We start from the raw sequence: 17,155 nt of genomic DNA, 5'->3' as shown, positions 1-17,155 counted from the left end.
CTTCCGACCCCATAAATTATATATATTCTTGATCAGCATCAATAGCCGAGTCGATAGAGTCATGTCTGTCTGTCCGTGTGTCCGTGTGTCCGTCCGTCTTGTTTGTCGGCTAGTCCTCAGAGACTATAAGAGCTAGAGCCACCAAATTTTGGCTCCGGACTGCTGTATGCTCACACTGAAACCAGTGTATTTAAAAAATGAGCCACGCCCCTTCCGCCACCGCAAAAGGGCGAAAACCTCCTAAATCTACAGTTTTAAAGATACAAGAAAACTAAAAACGCCATTCCGTACAAAATGGCCATATCTATCAGATCACCAGATTATGATCCGATTGGATCATTATTGTAGCCACAATGAAGAAATTAATTTCCAGTGCCTAAACCCACCCTGTCCCGCAGCTTTTGTTGTTCTTTTTACATTTTCTCATTCACACTCTGCTTCACTCGGCCCCTGCCTCTGCCCTCCCCCTGGCGCTAACTCTTCCGACTTTTAACCCACCCCGTCCCGCAGCTTTTTTTGTTTTTTTTTTTGTGTGCGGACGCTGCCTCTGCCGCGAGTCTGCAGTGTGTGGGTCTAGGGAAGGGCGGCGAGCTAAAAGAGCGTGTTGGTGTGAGTAGTGTTGTTGATGTAGATGGCAGATGAAGAAAACATTTAAAATTTGACAAATAACCGCTAAGGTGCAGATGTTGAACTGTGTGCCGGGTATAAAAGTTGTGACGCGTAAGAAGCGTCTCACAAGTCCCTTCTCGTTTCTTTTTGAAAACTCGTGAGTCTATTCGTCTGATTGGGAGTGTATATGTATGCCACTTTTAAATTTATTTATATAATTCCTTTCTTTTAGATCACACTTTTCAGCATATTTTCCGCCCAGGGTGCATGGGTTGCACAGTTCCTTAACATAAATGGGGTGAGCTTTCCTTTTTTATTTAGTTGTAACAGTTTCATATATGCCGTTTTTATATTTTTAAAATACCAAACAAGGGTTTAAAGCACCATGGCCAAACAAATGGATATGCACATGGACAATTTATACATGCTTAAGGGTTTCTTTCATTTACTTGTAACATAGCGTATATTTAATGAAATCGAATAAAAGGAATGCATTTGAAAATTTAAATCGTTTTGGTACATATATATGCATGTGTGTGGGTTCTTTTCGGTTCTTAATAGTTTCCTATGGAATTTTTATTTTAGGCATACACTATACATTTCCAAGGTTCTAGATGCATGCCAAAGATGTCTTCTTTAATGTTTCTTTCGGAAACTACAGCTGGAAACGAGAACCGAGCGTTTCACGTAGTTAAAATAACACCAACCACCAGTTCTAAATGCGTTCCAAAAGAACTGTTCACAATTTTAATACCCAGTACTCAGTCAGTTTATCTGTACCTTAGTGATTCTTTTCGAATTTTAAATTTAACATTAAACATTTTATCTACATCTGTCATCTACATCTACATCACTTGTGACACCAAAACACCCGTTTAGCTCGCCCCACTTCCCCAGAGCAGCATACTGCATGAGGCAAACTTTGAAACGAGAGCAAAAGCAAAAAAAACGAGAAGGGTAGTGTGAGCCGCTTCTTTCGCGTCACAACTTTTATACCCGGAACTCAGGACTACATCTGCACCTTAGCGGTTATTTGTCAAATTTTACATTTTTTCTTCATCTGTCATCTACATCTACAATACTTCTCACACAAACAGACTCGCGGCTTTCCACCTTTTTACAGCAACTGAGTGACGATGGCTGTCCGCTACGAGCTCTGCATCGGCCTCAATAAAGGCCACAAGACATCCAAAGTCAAGAATGTCAAGTACACCGGAGACAAGAAGGTGAAGGGTCTGCGTGGATCTCGTTTGAAGAACATCCAGACTCGTCACACCAAGTTCATGCGCGACCTGGTCCGCGAAGTTGTGGGCCATGCCCCCTACGAGAAGCGTACCATGGAGTTGCTGGAGGTGTCCAAGGACAAGCGCGCTCTAAAGTTCCTGAAGCGCCGCCTGGGCACACACATCCGTGCCAAGAGGAAGCGTGAGGAGCTGTCCAACTTCCTCACCCAGTTGAGGAAGGCTCAGACTCATGCCAAGTAAACTCCAAAAGGAACGCGTCCCGCGATGTGTTTTTTTTTGTTTTCGTGACATGATCAAACAACAAAATTTTCTATTTGATGTCGGAGTCGTCTAAGCTTCTCAATATTAAAAAAACCAATATGAAAACCGTAAATACAAAACGATGTGTTTAATTTTTTTCAAGTGATTCTACATAACCTCACAAAGGTAATTGCAACAAGCAAACAAATAAAAGGAAGCAGAGGCAGAGGCAGCGCTCGCACACAAAAAAAAAACGAGAAGGGACGTGTGAGACGCTTTTTACGCGTCACACCTTTTATATCCGGCACTCAGGACTACATCTAGATGTAGAAGACTTCGCCAACCACTAGATATCGTTCACATTACAGAACACGTAGTAAAAAGCCTACAAATTAATAAAATGCATAAAAAAAATTGGATCAGTTAATCGTATTTTTCAATTAATGAGATATTTAAAACAGCAATAAAATTTGTACTTTTTCCCTGCACATTCTGTTCAATAATGACCGCTAGGTTTCACAGCAGATTTTTCAAAAGTGGCGCCATATCTGAAAATTTCTTGTGCGCAACTTTAATGGTCACTCTCTTTCTAATACAGCGCGTTAAAACCCGAGTCTTAGTTTTAACTTTTAAAAATTAGCTTTTGGCCAACAAAACTGGTCATTGGGACAATGTGAAGAGAATGTGAAAGAACAACAAAAGCTGCGGGACAGGGTGGGTTTAGGCACTGCAAATTAATTTCTTCATTCTTCATAATAATGATCCGATCGGATCCCGATGGCGATCTGATAGATACGGCCATTCTCTACGGAATGGCGTTTTTAGTTTTCTTTTATCTTAAAAACTGTAGATTTGGGATGTTTTCGCCCTTTTGCGGGGGCGGAAGGGGGCGTGGCTCTTTTTTTAAATACACTGGTTTCAGTGTGAGCATATAGCAGTCTGGATGCAAAATTTGGTGGCTCTAGCTCTTATAGTCTCTGAGAACTAGCCGACAAACAAGACGGACAGACAGACATGGCTCTATCGACTCGGCTATTGATGCTGATCAAGAATATATATACTTTATGGGGTCGGAAACGTTTCCTTCTGTGCGTTACATACAACCGTTATTCCCCACCAATACAATATACCCTATTTACTCTTCGAGTACCGGGTATAAATATATATAATATATTTTAAATTGTGGATATAGGAGATTTTTGCACTTCGTAGAGAGGAAACGGCGTGGCTAAATTTTGAAACAAACTTGATTCGGTGTACTATCACATCAGTCGTCACATAAAGTTTGGTGACTCTAGAATCTAGATCTTATAGTCTCTGAGAGCGAGCCGTAAAACAAGACGGACAGACAGACAGACAGAGACAGACGGACAGATAGACAGACATATATATACTCGGCTATTGATGCTGATAAAGAACATAAATACTTTATAGGGTCGAAACGTTTCCTTCTGTGCATTACATAGGTACAACCACTTTCGACCACAAATACAATATCCCCTTTTTTACTCTTCGAGTACCGGGTATAAAAACAACTAAAAAAATAACTAAAAAAAATAAGATGGTGCGACAAAGAAGGGGGTGAGCTTTTAAGCCTTTGTTTTTGCTACAACTGTTGTTGCTGGATGACCTTTTCATATTTGTGGCAGAAGCTGTGGCCGCTTTTGATTCGACGCTCTGTATTGGTTAACGCTTTTCATACACTTTCCGAGAAAACGTTTAGATAAATACCAAAATTGATAAAAATTTTGCAGAGTTAGAAAGAAATTCATACAACTACATTCAACAAACGTATGCAAAAAACGAGGGGGAACGATGTGAGACGCTTCGTACGCATCACAACTTTTATACCATGTCCTCAGTCAGTACATATGTATGTAGCTTATGATTTTTTCGAATTTTACATTATACAATTTCTCTACATATCTTATCATCATATCTACATCACCAGAGCTCCACTGCATGAAGCAAAGTGTGAGAGGGAGAGAGAATGATAAAAAATAAACAAACATTAGCAAAGCTGCTGGAAGGGGTGTTGGGTAGACACTGGACATGAATTCCGTCATTCTGCCTAATGCAATGATCCAATCTTTGTTCCAGGATCTGATAGATAGGGCCATTCTCTACGAAACTGCGTTTTGTGGTTTTCTCTTATATTCAAAATTAAAGTGTTGCACATTCATTTTGCACTCTGAATGCAACATTTAGTTGGTCTAGCTCTTATGGTCTCTGAGAACTAGCCGACAAACAAGACGGACAGATGGACGGACAGACAGACGTGGCAACATACATGCTTATATCGAGTCGGCTATTAATACTAATAAATACTTTATGGGATCGGAAACGCTTCCTTCTGTGCGATACATAATCCACTTTCGACCACAACTACAATGAATGCATGTACATACATATGTACATATGTACACTATTACTCTTGGAGTACCGGCTATAAGAACAAAGACACTCTCCTGCGAAGCGTACAAACAATGCTTGGACAACAATGCAGTCGCAGTCGCAGTCGATTTTTTTCTGTGGGTATATTGCGGTCTATGCTTTGCGGTCTGCGTCAACGCTGGTCTTGGCGCCAAAACGTATAGCTCAACGCATTCGCAGCGTCTCTTGCATGTGGAAATCGGTAAGCATATTACGTTATTACTTTAGCGACACCAACAGCAACAACACTGACACAAAAACAACAATGGAAACAGAGACATTGCAGTTACAACGAGAAGGGACGTGTGAGACGCTTCTTACGCGTCACAACTTTTATACCCGGCACTCAGGACTACATCTAGATGTAGAAGACATCGGCAACCACGAGATATCGTTCACATTACAGAACACGTAGTAAGAGCCTACTAAATAAAATGCATCAAACAAATTGGATCAGTTAATATTTTCTAATTTATGAGATATTTAAAACAGCAATAAAATTGGTACATTCTTGGACCGATAGGTCTCACAGCAAATTTTTCGAAAGTGGAGCCATCTATGACAATTTCTTGTACGCAACTTTGATGGTCACTCTTTTTCTAATACAGAGCGTTAAAAACCGAGTCTTGGTTAAAAGTCGGAAGAGCCAAGCCAGGGGGAAGGCAGAGGCCAGGGCCGATGCTGATCAAGAATATATATACTTTATGGGGTCGGAAACGCTTCCTTCTGTGCGTTACATACAACCGTTATTCGCACAAATACAATATACTCTATTTACTCTTTGAGTACCCGGTATAAAAAGAAACTAAATAGCCAGGTAGGGGAAAAAATGGCAGCAGCGCACATACAAAGAGTGTGCTCTTACTCTCACTAGATCTATTTTTGTGACATATGTTCATATGTACGTAAGATCGCTATTTTCGCAAATAGCAAAGGAAACGACTATCCCCATTGATTTTTAACAATTTTAAAACACTTTTTAATATTTCGTACGTCCAGTTTCTCTCTAATCGAACACGTTTCTCATTTCACTTGGAATTATTACTGCATCTTGTGATCAGCGCCGCTATCACTATCACTTGCTTATTCTGTAATTATTCCACTGCAAGTAGCAGCGCCCGCATTTCATTTTTCACTTCACTGTCCATTGTACCAGCAACGAGAAGGGACGTGTGAGACGCTTCTTATGCTTCACAACTTTTATACCCGGCACTCAGGACTACATCTAGATGTAGAAGACATCGCCAACCACTAGATATCGTTCACATTACAGAACACGTAGTAAAAAGCCTACTAAATAAAATACATCAAACAAATTGGATCAGTTAATATTTTCCAATTTATGAGATTTTTAAAACAGCAATAAAATTGGTACATTCTTGGACCGATAGGTTTCACAGCAAATTTTTCGAAAGTGGCGACATCTATGAAAATTTCTTGTACGCAACTTTGATGTGCAATAATGACCGACAGGCTTCACAGCAAATTTTTCGAAAGTGGCGCATCTGGCTTTGAAAAAAGAATCTTGGTTAAAAGTCGGATGAGTCATCGCCAGGGGGAGGGCAGAGGCAGGGGCCGAGTGAAGCAGAAGCAGAGTGTGAATGAGATAATGTAAAAAGAGTAACAAAAGCTGCGGGACAGGGTGGATTTAGCCACTGGAAATTAATTTCTCCATTGTGGCTATAATATTGATCCGATCTGATTCCAATTTGGTGATCTGATAGATAGATTTCCTACAGAATGGCGTTTTTAGTTTTCTTTTATCTTCAAAACTGTAGATTTTGGAGGTTTTCGCTCTTTTGCGGGGGCGAAAGGGGGCGTGGCTCATTTTTGAAATACACTGGTTTCAGTGTGAGCATGTAGGAATCTGGATGCAAAATTTGGTGGCTCTAGCTTTTATAGTCTCTGAGAACGAGCCGACAAACAAGACGGACAGACAGACATGGCTCTATCGACTCGGCTATTGATGCTGAACAAGAATATATATACTTTATGGGGTCGGAAACGCTTCCTTCTGTCCGTTACATACAACCGTTATTCGCACAAATACAATATACCCTATTTACTCTTTGAGTACCGGGTATAAAAACGGGCCCGTAAAGCAAGTGGCGTCATCGCAGCTTCCCCCTGCAGCGCACTCTCACTCTCATTTGCTATTTCTTTTCCTTTTCCTTTCTCTCTCTCTCTCTCTCTCCACTGTCCACAATGCGTCTCTGCAAGACTACCCACTGACTGCAGCTGTGTTTTGTTTTATACCAGGTACTCAAAGAGTAAATATGTAACGCACAGAATGCAATTTTTCCGACCCCATAGAGTATTTATATTCTTGATCAGCATCAATAACCGAGTCGATAGAGCCATGTCTGTCTGTCCGTCTGTCCGTCTTGTTTGTCGGCGAGTTCTCAGAGACTATAAAAGCAAGAGCCACCAAATTTAGCCTTGCCACCTTCCGCACCCACAAAGGGCGAAAATCGGCTGCGTCCTTAATTTTGAAGATAAAAGAAATCTATACGCCATTGCGTAGGGAATGACCACATCTATCAGATCACTGAATTATGATTATATTGGGTAATTATTATAGCCGGAATGAAAATTAATTTGCAGTGGCTACCCACCACGTCCAACAGTTTTTTTTATTTGTTGCACATTCTCTCATTCCACATTCTGCTTTGTGCAGTGTGCGTCTCTTGGGGTGGGGAGCGAGATAAAGAGTGTTTTTGCGTAGGAGTGATGTAAATGTTGATGACATATGTAGAAAAAATGTAAAATGTAAAATGTGAAAAAACCACTAAGGAACAGGTAATACTGAGCATAAAAGTTGTGACGCGAAAGAAGCGTCTTAGACGGCCCTCCTCGTTTTAATTATTTTCAAGTCCAACGAAAGTGAAAATGCTGCCGATCCCCCTTCAGTTGTCTTTGCTCTCTTCTCTTTGCCTAGCTCTACCTGTTCGCCTCCTCTGCTGTTTGTTGAGGAAATGAAGAAAACATGAAATTGACATAATCAACACGCAGCTGTACCTGGTGCAGGCTCGGTGACTGGTGAGGTTTCCCCTCTGCAAATCTCTTTAAAAATTCCTGTGTCGACGTCTCTGGCTGCGTTACAGGTTTTTGTGTCGCCTTGTTGCTTTTGCTTTTGTTGGTTGTTGCTTTTGTTTTTGTGATTGCTTTTGGTGTAGTTTTTTGTGTGTGTTCAATGAGCGCTGGAGCGTGTAAATATGTAAGAGTCGCCTTCAACCGGCTTTTTCGTGCAATATTTTTAAGTTTCTGTTTTGATACCCTGGCAGAATACAAGGAGGAAGTGTGTTCCAAATGGGGATGGTACAGTTTTGTTTTCCGATCTGATTTTTCAGCTTAACTTTTATAATTTCCCCTAGAATTTCATTCCAAAATGATATCAGTACCACATGAGGTACAAACACTCAGTACCGATCAACCTACAGGGTACCAAACACTTCGGTAGTACTCTTTCTTGTTTCAGCTTGTAGTTTTTGTTTGTTTTTATTTTTGCGCTGGTAAGTTTGGTGTGCTGTCAGTTGTTATACACGCGAATGCGAGCAAGTTGAATCATCTACCACATAAGTACATACATATGTATGTATGTAGGAAATGAAACTGCAGATGCAGTTATCCTTAGTGTCTACCCTGCCTACGCTTCATGCCATGGAAATTACACAGTCAAAACGCATCAGCAGCCGAAAACAACCACATGCACACTCACCCACAGACACACTAAATGGCAAAGGAACCGATAAAACGCCCTATAGGCACAAACGCCCAAAAGGGGGAAAAAATAAGCAAACGGCAAAAACAAACAAAAGCAGTTGATAAATAAGAGAGAGACGGGACAGACAAAAGATAACAAAACTGTGCATCAAAACTGAACAACAACACAACGTGAACGTTTTTTACTTCCTCTCTGGCACACACAAACACCATAGAGGGTGAGCCAAACGCGCAGATCTCCACAGAAGCTTTTAAGGGCGTTTTTTGTGTGTGAATAATTTTTAATTTTAGATTTTCTCATACTAGTGCAACACTTTTAGGAATTTTAATAGACATTAAATTCCATCTGTTGTGACATTTCAACGAATTTTTTTTAAATAAATGAGGCACTTTTTAATTTTAATTAAATTTGATTGATTACATTGCATATTATTTCGCACATGCTTTTATATAAAAACCAAATTGCAACGTGTGGGAGTGGCTTCAAATTTGCTAAATTTTTGGTTTTATATGTATGTGTGTTTTAATTATTTTTAAGATGCCCGCAAATTGGATTTTATATATTTCGGTTTGTTTTTTTGTGTTTTTTTTAGTAATACTTATACAGAAAAACCAAAAAGCACTAATAAAAGCAACTAGACAAGCTCCCAAAACTATTTTTCTATCGTTACATTACCGTTTTTTTTTGTTTTGCTAAACTATTTGTCGTGTTTTGGTTTTTCTTCACGTTTCTCTACAACCATGCGTTTTGCATGCCAGAACACACACCACACACGAAACAAAAGCAAACAACTTAAAAAACACAAATCCGTTTCGTATTCGTTGGTGGTTTTTGCTTTTGCTGATCGATCGTCGAGTGCGCCTGCGCAACGTTTGCGTGTCCGCCTTACGTATTATTTTTCTGCGTCCGCTTCAAGCGTCTGTCTTCGGAAAACTGAGTAAGCTTTGGAGCTCGGTACCCTACCAAATACAGAAAGAGAGCACGATTGGAAAACGTGAGAGGAAGCGTTTAAAAAGCTTTGGGGGCCAGCCGGACCATGAAGTAACTATACAAGGTATTCTCGTCGGCTGCCTTCGCATCGTTTTGCGCCCTTAAGGTCGTTTGTTTGATTCTGAATCACGTAAAGCTTTCATGTACATATGTAAGTATGTGAGGAATCACGATTTGTTCACATGTTGAATCATTTGGCATGAATCGTGGGTCATAGCTGAGGGCAGAACGAGAGAGACATATCCGAAAAGCTCGACCGCATGACTTAGCCAAATATTTAATTAGATTTAATATTCTGTGAATCATTGTGATTGTATGCGTGAAATGAGACTGTGTGCATCACACGTACACATGAATCGGTGATTCGGATTCAGCGTCTAAAATAACCTTTAGAGTTCAGTGCATGTTTTCTTGTCAAATTATAAAACAAACATACTCGTTTTCTTTTTAAGTTGCCTTTAAAGGGGTAATCAGCACCCTGAACTGTCGTTTCACTCACACTTACTGCTCAGAACCCTATTACTCGCACTTATTAACAGCGTGGCTGGTAGTCTACTTTTTTCCGGCGAGACCAACTTGTATAGTTGCATCATGAGCCGGAGCTTTTACCTGTTGCTAATTGCCTGCTAAGTTAGTGTGAATTGTTTATATGATTATATTTCCTAACAGTGCTTTCTATAAGTGTGAGTGAAAGGGCTGTGTGCTGTAAGTGTGAGTGAAACGATGGAGTGTGCTGATTAACACTTTGTTGGCATGGGGTTTGAGGTTTTGAGTTTGAGGAGTTGAAGCTTTCATTTGTATTTTGATGTTTAATAATTTACCACTTGAAATAGTCGTTACTATTGTTTTTTAATATATATTTTTTTTCTTAGGCTCTTAATTCTAAAATAAATTGCAACTTTCTTGGTGCAAACAATAAAATATCATATTGAGCGTAGGGGGGTTAAAATTGCGAAACAAATGGTCCGCTCCCAACCTTTCGCGTCGACATGCAAACAAACACTGAACTCTAAGGAAATAAAACAAACGAAGACGAGCAGCCGACGAGACCTCCTTTACATTTTGTTTCATAAAATAGTAGTGCCGGACCTCCTCACATTTAAAGACTTTTTTGAGACACTTCCCGACTTTCAATTTAAACAAATGATACCTTTTTGAATAGCCCTTTTTATACCCGGTATTCGCAGAGTAAATAGGGTATATTGTACCGTTTGTTTTACCGAAATGTTCAAATATAGAAACGAACAGAAAATGCATTCCATATTCCATAAATTCTGTAGGGAATGACCATATCCATCAGCTCACCAGATTGGAATCCGATTGGATCATTATTATAGCCACAATGAAAAAATTAATTTGCAGTGGCTAATCCCACCCTGTCCCGCAGCTTTTGTTGTTCTTTTCACATTCTCTCATTCACACTCTGCTTCTGCTTCACTCGGCCTCTGCCTCTGCCGTCCCTCTGCATATTCCTCTGCCGACTTTTATCCCACCCCGTCCAGCAGCTTATATTTGTTTTTTTTTGTCTGCAGTGTGTGGGTCTAGGGAAGGGCGGCGAGCTAAAGGAGCGTGTTGGTGTGAGAAGTGTTGTAAATGTAGATGACAGATGAAGAAAAAATTTAAAATTTGACAAAACACCGCTAAGGTGCAGATGTAGTACTGAGTGCCGGGTATAAAAGTTGTGACGCGTAAGAAGCGTCTCACACGTCCCTTCTCGTTTTTTCATCGAATCCAATGAAATTTCAATTACATCATTTGAAAAATGTTCAAAAATAAAAACTAACAGAAAATGCATTTCATATTTATGTATATTCAAAACTAGCATACTCTTTCCAAAGAGCACTCAAAAAAGTCACAATATAAAAAGTATAAAATTATATGCACGTGGTACTACCTGTGGTGTCCGCTATTGAATTAGCATCTATAGCCGGCTAGTGAGTAATTAATATTTAATTTGCTAATTTAATCCCTATAAGCGACTACCGAGCCACGCACCATCTCCATCGCCAAATCACCACGACTTAGCCTCTGTGATCTTGTGATCGGAGAGGAGATCTCAACTGGTAGGCTGCAAATTTGGATAACAAACATGCATAGAACAACATCTCTATTGCAATACTCGTTTGCTAAGCCAGAGAGTCGCAGACTCAAAGTAAATATATTTTATGATGTGCCAAATTAGCCACAAAACGTACACACAAATATCTTTGAACAATGCATAGTAAATGAAACATAAATGCGATCTTTTAAGCATTCCAAATGTGTACACAAGATCTTGGTAAATCATTAGATAAGCTTTGGGGTGCTCAACGCAGTTACTTTTTATGCTAAATAAATATGCACTAAGGATAAGGGCAAATATTAAATGTGTACTTTAAAAAGATGTTTAACTTTTTGCACAAAGTTGGGAGAATACTTAAAAAAAAAGTGGGAGCATAAAATATACAAAATCGATTCTGAGAATAAGGTAAGTAAAGTACATTTTCCCGACTTAGATTAGAATAAATTCAATACATACATATAAGAGAACGCGGACGTTAGTTTTAATTCTCTATAAATAACCAACAAATTTCGGCAAATTTCCTTCTAACGATTCATTTACAGTAAATAAAAGAACAAACGAACTTTATGAGATGCGGTGGAACGCCACGCAAGCCACTCAGAATCCGCTGCGCTCCCCCTAAAATCAATGCGAATCAAATGTTTACTCACCAAAACAATCGCCAGCTCAAGTTCGTTGCCAAAGTCGTTTGTTCTACCTGATTTTGTATTCTAAATCATAACCTTGGAGAGCGGCAGATAAAAACTAGAAAAATCTAAAACAGCATCCAACAGCATCCCTGAGCAACCAAAAATTAAATTTAATACAAATCCAGATACAAGGTCGCGGCCAAAGCGGTCAACGACTTTACTACGTGAATGGAAAATCAGCTTGCACATGAAATTCCCTGCCGCACAACAAAATACGTTGATCTGTTGTACAAAGTTAAAATTAATCACTTCTGAGCTACGCAAAAAGTGGCTACCGTTTAACATTTAAACATGAAATAAAAAAAAAAACACGGATGTGTCGCCAGTAAGGAGACCCAAAAGAAGCTAAAGCTAAAGACATTCGAGGACGGTCGTTGGTCCCTCGATCCAAACAATGCAGACTACAGATATTATGTTTCTTGCAAGAATTAAGTATCTGAATAAAAACGAGAAGGGACGTGTGAGATACTTCTTACGCGTCACAGCTTTAATACCCGGTACTCAGGCAGTATTTCTATACCTTATTGCTTTTGTATCCGGTCCTCGAAGAGTACAAATGGAGAACATTTTCTGCACAAAATGGATGCATGTAAGGCAGAGAAGGAAACGTTTCCGACCCCATAAAGTATATACATATAATCTTGATCAGCATCAATAGCAGAGTCGATAGAGCCATGTCTGTCTGTCCGTCTGTCCGTCTTGTTTATCGGCTAGTTCTCAGAGGCTATAAGAGCTAGAGCCACCAAAAGTTGCCTTCAGACTGCTGTATGCTCACACTGAAACCAGTGTATTTCAAAAATAAGCCCCTCCCTCTTCCGCCCCCACAAAGGGCGACAATCTCCCACAGCCACAATTTTGAAGATAAAAGAAAAACGAGAAGGGACGTGTGAGACGCTTTTTACGCGTCCCAACGTTTATACCCGGTACTCAGAAAAACATCTGTACTTTAACGGTTTCTTTTGAAATATTAAATTTTAAATTTTGTCTACATCTTTCATCAACATCTACATTCACATCTACATCACTTCTCACGCCAACACGCTCCTTTAGCTAGCCCCCCCTCCCCTAAACCCAAACACTGCAGAGGCAGAGACCGCACTCTAAGCGAATCAGAGTGTGAATGAGAATGTGCAAACAACAAATAAAAGCTGCGGGACGGGGTGGGTTTAGCCACTGAAAATTATTTTCTTCATTCTGGCTATAATAATGGTCTAATCGGATCCCAATTTGGTGATGTTCCTTTTTTCCAATAGGGTCCTTCCCTACGGAATGGCGTTTTTAGTTTTCTTTTATCTTGAAAATTTTAGCTTTGGGAGTTTTCGCCCTTTTGCGAGGGCGGAAGGGGGCGGGGCTTACTTTTCAAATGCACTTTCAACAGTGTGAGCATACTCTAGCTTTTATAGTCTCTGAGAACTAGCCGACAAACAAGACGGACAGACAGACATTGCTCTATCGACTCGGCTATTGATGCTGATCAAGAATATATATACTTTATGGTGTCGAAAGCGTTTCCTTCTGTGCGTTATATACAACCGTTATTCGCACAAACACAATATACCCTATTTACTCTTCGAGTACCGGGTATAATAAAGCCTCCATTCCGTAGGGAAGGACCATATCTATCAGATCACAGAATGGGTATTATAGCCAGAATGAAAACATTAATTTCCAGTTTCTAAACCCACCCCGTACCGCTGCTTTTTTTGTTTTTTGCACATTCTCTCATCCACATTCTGCTTCGCGCTGTGTCTGGCTCTAGACGAAGGGGGCGAGCCAAAAAGAGAGCGTTGGCGTGAGAAGTGATGAAGATGTAGATGTAGATGTATATGTTGATGAAAAATTTAGAAAAAATGTTAAAACCGTTAAGGTACAGATGTTCTACTAAGTACCGGGTATAAAAGTTTTGACGGGTAAGAAGCGTCTCACACGTCCTTTCTCGTACATTTTCTCCACATCTGTCATCTATATCTAATTAACTTATCAGGCCAGCACGCTCTTTTGACTGAACAAACCGTAGTGTGGAGTGAGCGAATAAGAGAGGAAAAACAAAAAAAGATGCTGGAAGGGGTGGCCATAATGATCCAATCTGATCCCAATTAGGTGAATTGATGGATATGGCGATTCCCTACGAAATGGCATTTTTACATTTCTTTTATCTTCAAAATTGTGGCTGTAGGAGATTTTCGCTTTTGTAGGGTCGGAAGGGGGCGGGGCTCATTTTCGAAATACACTTGTAAGAAAGTGAGCATACATACGTCTAAGTGAAATTTTTGGTGGCTCTAGCTTGTATAGTCTCTGAGATCCAGGAGATCAACAAGACAGACGGACAGACAGACATGGCTCTATCGACTTATCTATTGATGCTGATCAATGTGGGGTCGGAAACGTTTCCTTTCTGTGCGTTACATACATCCAAACAAATTGAATACACTCTTCGAGTACCGGTTATAAAAATATAGCGTATAGTAGGTGTTGCATATCAAAAATGCAGAGCTCGCGGCTTTAATTTTTTGTGGGTTTTTTTGGGAACCCGCTCGAGAGACTCAATTATTATTTGGTTTTTGGTCACTAAAAGTATTCATAATTCAACTGCCAGAACGGACACCGAAACCAACACCAAACACCGGCCGAAAAAAGGGAAAGGGCATTAAGATGGAAAATCTCTGTGGTTGCTACTCTTGTGCCTTGCACTGTGTTTAAGTTCAAGGTGAACCACGACCTCTCGGCATTTCAGGGCAATGAGAATGCACTAAGTCCAATGAGATGGTAGATGGTTCAACGAATTGGTATGCTATGGCAATTGTAGACTGTTTACATCTAAATGTCACCCGCAATAATGATGGTAAATGGAACAGATAATAGCAAAAATATGTGTATACAAATTATATGACCATTTGTAAACGATTATTAGTACTAGTGGAAGCAAAGGAGATTGAAGTAATATGGTTAAAATATTCCAGAATTGATGACAGGTTTGTGATGGCACTACAAAAATTAAGGTTCAAGGGGAGCTCTTACCTTGTCTAAGACTGCCAATCTTACCGCAGTTCAGAGCCTAACTAACCCAAGGCCATATAAATAGCACCTAAGCAACTTTTTGAGTGCCAAACCCATAACTGCTACAATTAGCCTCCAGAACCACCCAAGTTGTGTTGTGCGTCGTACCGTGCCGTGCCGCCTGTCACATCATCATCAACATTTACGCTGCTTGTCAAAACAAGAAACCACCGAACGAACAGATGTTGTATTAAAAATTAATTAAACAAAAAATGTTTTCACTAATGTAAGAAACAATATAAAACACATTTGGCGCTTGCACTTGACCGTCCCCAAAGGCATGCCAAAACAGGTGCAAGTATGCATGCCGCGTAATTCGTTTCAGCTTTTGAAATTTTCTGTGTGTTTATACTTCATGAATGTAATTTGTGCGTACATTTTGTTTTTTTATATATTTTTTTTATAGTTTGTCGATCTGAAAATCAAGGTAGCGACTGGTAGCAGGGCCTACGTGGCGTATGATAAATTGGATTTATTTATTGCAAGTACGACTGGGTCTGTGACGCTGTGACATTCGGTTTGATTACTTCCTTATTTGGGTTTAAACTAATTTCAAGTGACGCATAGTCATCGGGTGGTACGGGGATTTGGGTTTGCTTTTACATATGGAAAATGAATAGGTCAGAGACGATAACTTAATGTTTCATAAGGGTTTTAGTGCTACATTTAACTTGATTTTGACGTTGCAATAAATACAGCGCTGCCGACCGAGGAGCGCTGCTACAAGACGCGCGAAGCGATTAACGTCCATGTTCCTGTGCCCTTGCCACTACTACTGCAGAATCTCACATAAAGTAACCGTAATTACAAAGGCCACAACATTGGCCGGGGCCACACACTTATTGTTATCGAATGTACCAAATCGATTTTAATTATTTCCAGTGGGTGGAAACCACTTCCGAGAGCCACACTTCTGCTTCTTCTGCAACGAAGTGGCATTTGCCTTGAGTTACTGCCATAATAAGCCCGTTCAATGTGCCAAGCGAAATGCTGCTGCTGTCTGTAAACTTATGTACTGCTGGACACTGACACATTTTTGGCTTAATTGTCAATCATTGTCAATCAATCAGTGCAGCAGGAGGCCCACCCAACAAGAAATCCACACACACAAATTTGACACTGAGCTTTCAAGAGACTTTTGTCTGGTGGGAAAACCTTTTAAAGTTCAATCAACTGATCATAAAAGTCGAACTGTTTTTGCAGGGTTAATCGATTTCAGTTTTCGGGAGGGAGTTCCTCAAAGCTGTTGAAAGGCAACGGCAGGTGGAAACAAGCCAAGTCACATCATAATAAAGCTACCGGAATAGACACCGAAATCAAATCAAACTCGGAATGTGAGCTCGTGCCTCCAAGGTTAGCCTTGCCCATGGCATACAAGTTTGGCAATAGATTTTGTTGGATTTAGGATCATTATGTACATATGTAGGTATCTCGTCGCCGGGTTCAAAACGATTAGCACCCGCACGCAAAAACCCCAGCTCGATAAAGAAAATTAAAATTGGTACAATACATGACGCAAATATAAAACATTTTGGCAAATTCAGTGCGGAACTTGAAGGAAATTTGGAAAAGTATAGTATATAATAAAATCCCAAACCTACTTTAATATAAATAAAATAACGAGAAAGGACGTGTGAGGCGCTTCTTACGCGTCACAACTTTTATACCCGGTACTCAATCAGTGTACCTTATTGGTTTTACACATCTACATCTATGTACATAACTTCTCACGCCCACACGCTCTTTTAGCTCGCACCCCTTCCCTAGAGCCTTACACTGCAGAGGTACTGCTGAGGCAGAGGCCGCACACTGCAGAAGCAGAGTGTAGATGAGAGAATGTGCAAAAAACAAAAAAAGCTGCTGGTTTGGCCACTGCAAATTAATTTCTTCATTCTGGCTTTAATAATAATCCAATCTGGTCCCTGCTGATCTAATAGATATGGTCATTCCCTACGGAAGTTTTAGGATACCGAATTTTCGCAAATTGCGTTGTCAGAAGGGGGGGGGGGGGGGGGGGGGAATTTTTTAAATAAACATATACGGGTGGGAGAAAAAAAAAATCGGGGTGAAAAATTGGGTTGCTCTCGCCATTTTTTTCTTGTGGAAT

At 40.1% G+C, this 17,155-nt stretch overlaps 2 protein-coding genes across 2 annotated transcripts in view; one reads left to right on the top strand and one right to left on the bottom strand.

Moving 5' to 3' along the window:
* LOC117591570 (dual oxidase maturation factor 1-like) overlaps positions 1-7,672 on the bottom strand; it is a gene marked incomplete at its 3' end in the record, with an annotated part of 29,562 nt that extends 21,890 nt beyond the window's left edge. The window contains exon 1 of the mRNA XM_034284883.1: positions 7,545-7,672. The remainder of the gene's footprint in view (positions 1-7,544) is intronic.
* Positions 1,708-2,226, top strand: LOC117591571 (60S ribosomal protein L36-like). Its single transcript, XM_034284884.1, has one exon. It carries the CDS (start codon positions 1,746-1,748, stop codon positions 2,091-2,093), a length of 348 nt encoding a protein of 115 aa, XP_034140775.1. The 5' UTR covers positions 1,708-1,745; the 3' UTR covers positions 2,094-2,226.
* Positions 7,673-17,155: the final 9,483 nt, after the last annotated feature.

The sequence above is a fragment of the Drosophila guanche genome, unplaced genomic scaffold (genome assembly GCF_900245975.1).
Source record: "Drosophila guanche unplaced genomic scaffold, DGUA_6, whole genome shotgun sequence".
NCBI classification, from domain to species: Eukaryota; Metazoa; Arthropoda; class Insecta; order Diptera; family Drosophilidae; genus Drosophila; species Drosophila guanche.
Note: the sequence above shows the minus strand (reverse complement) of the source record. Positions and strands in the feature narration are given on the sequence as shown.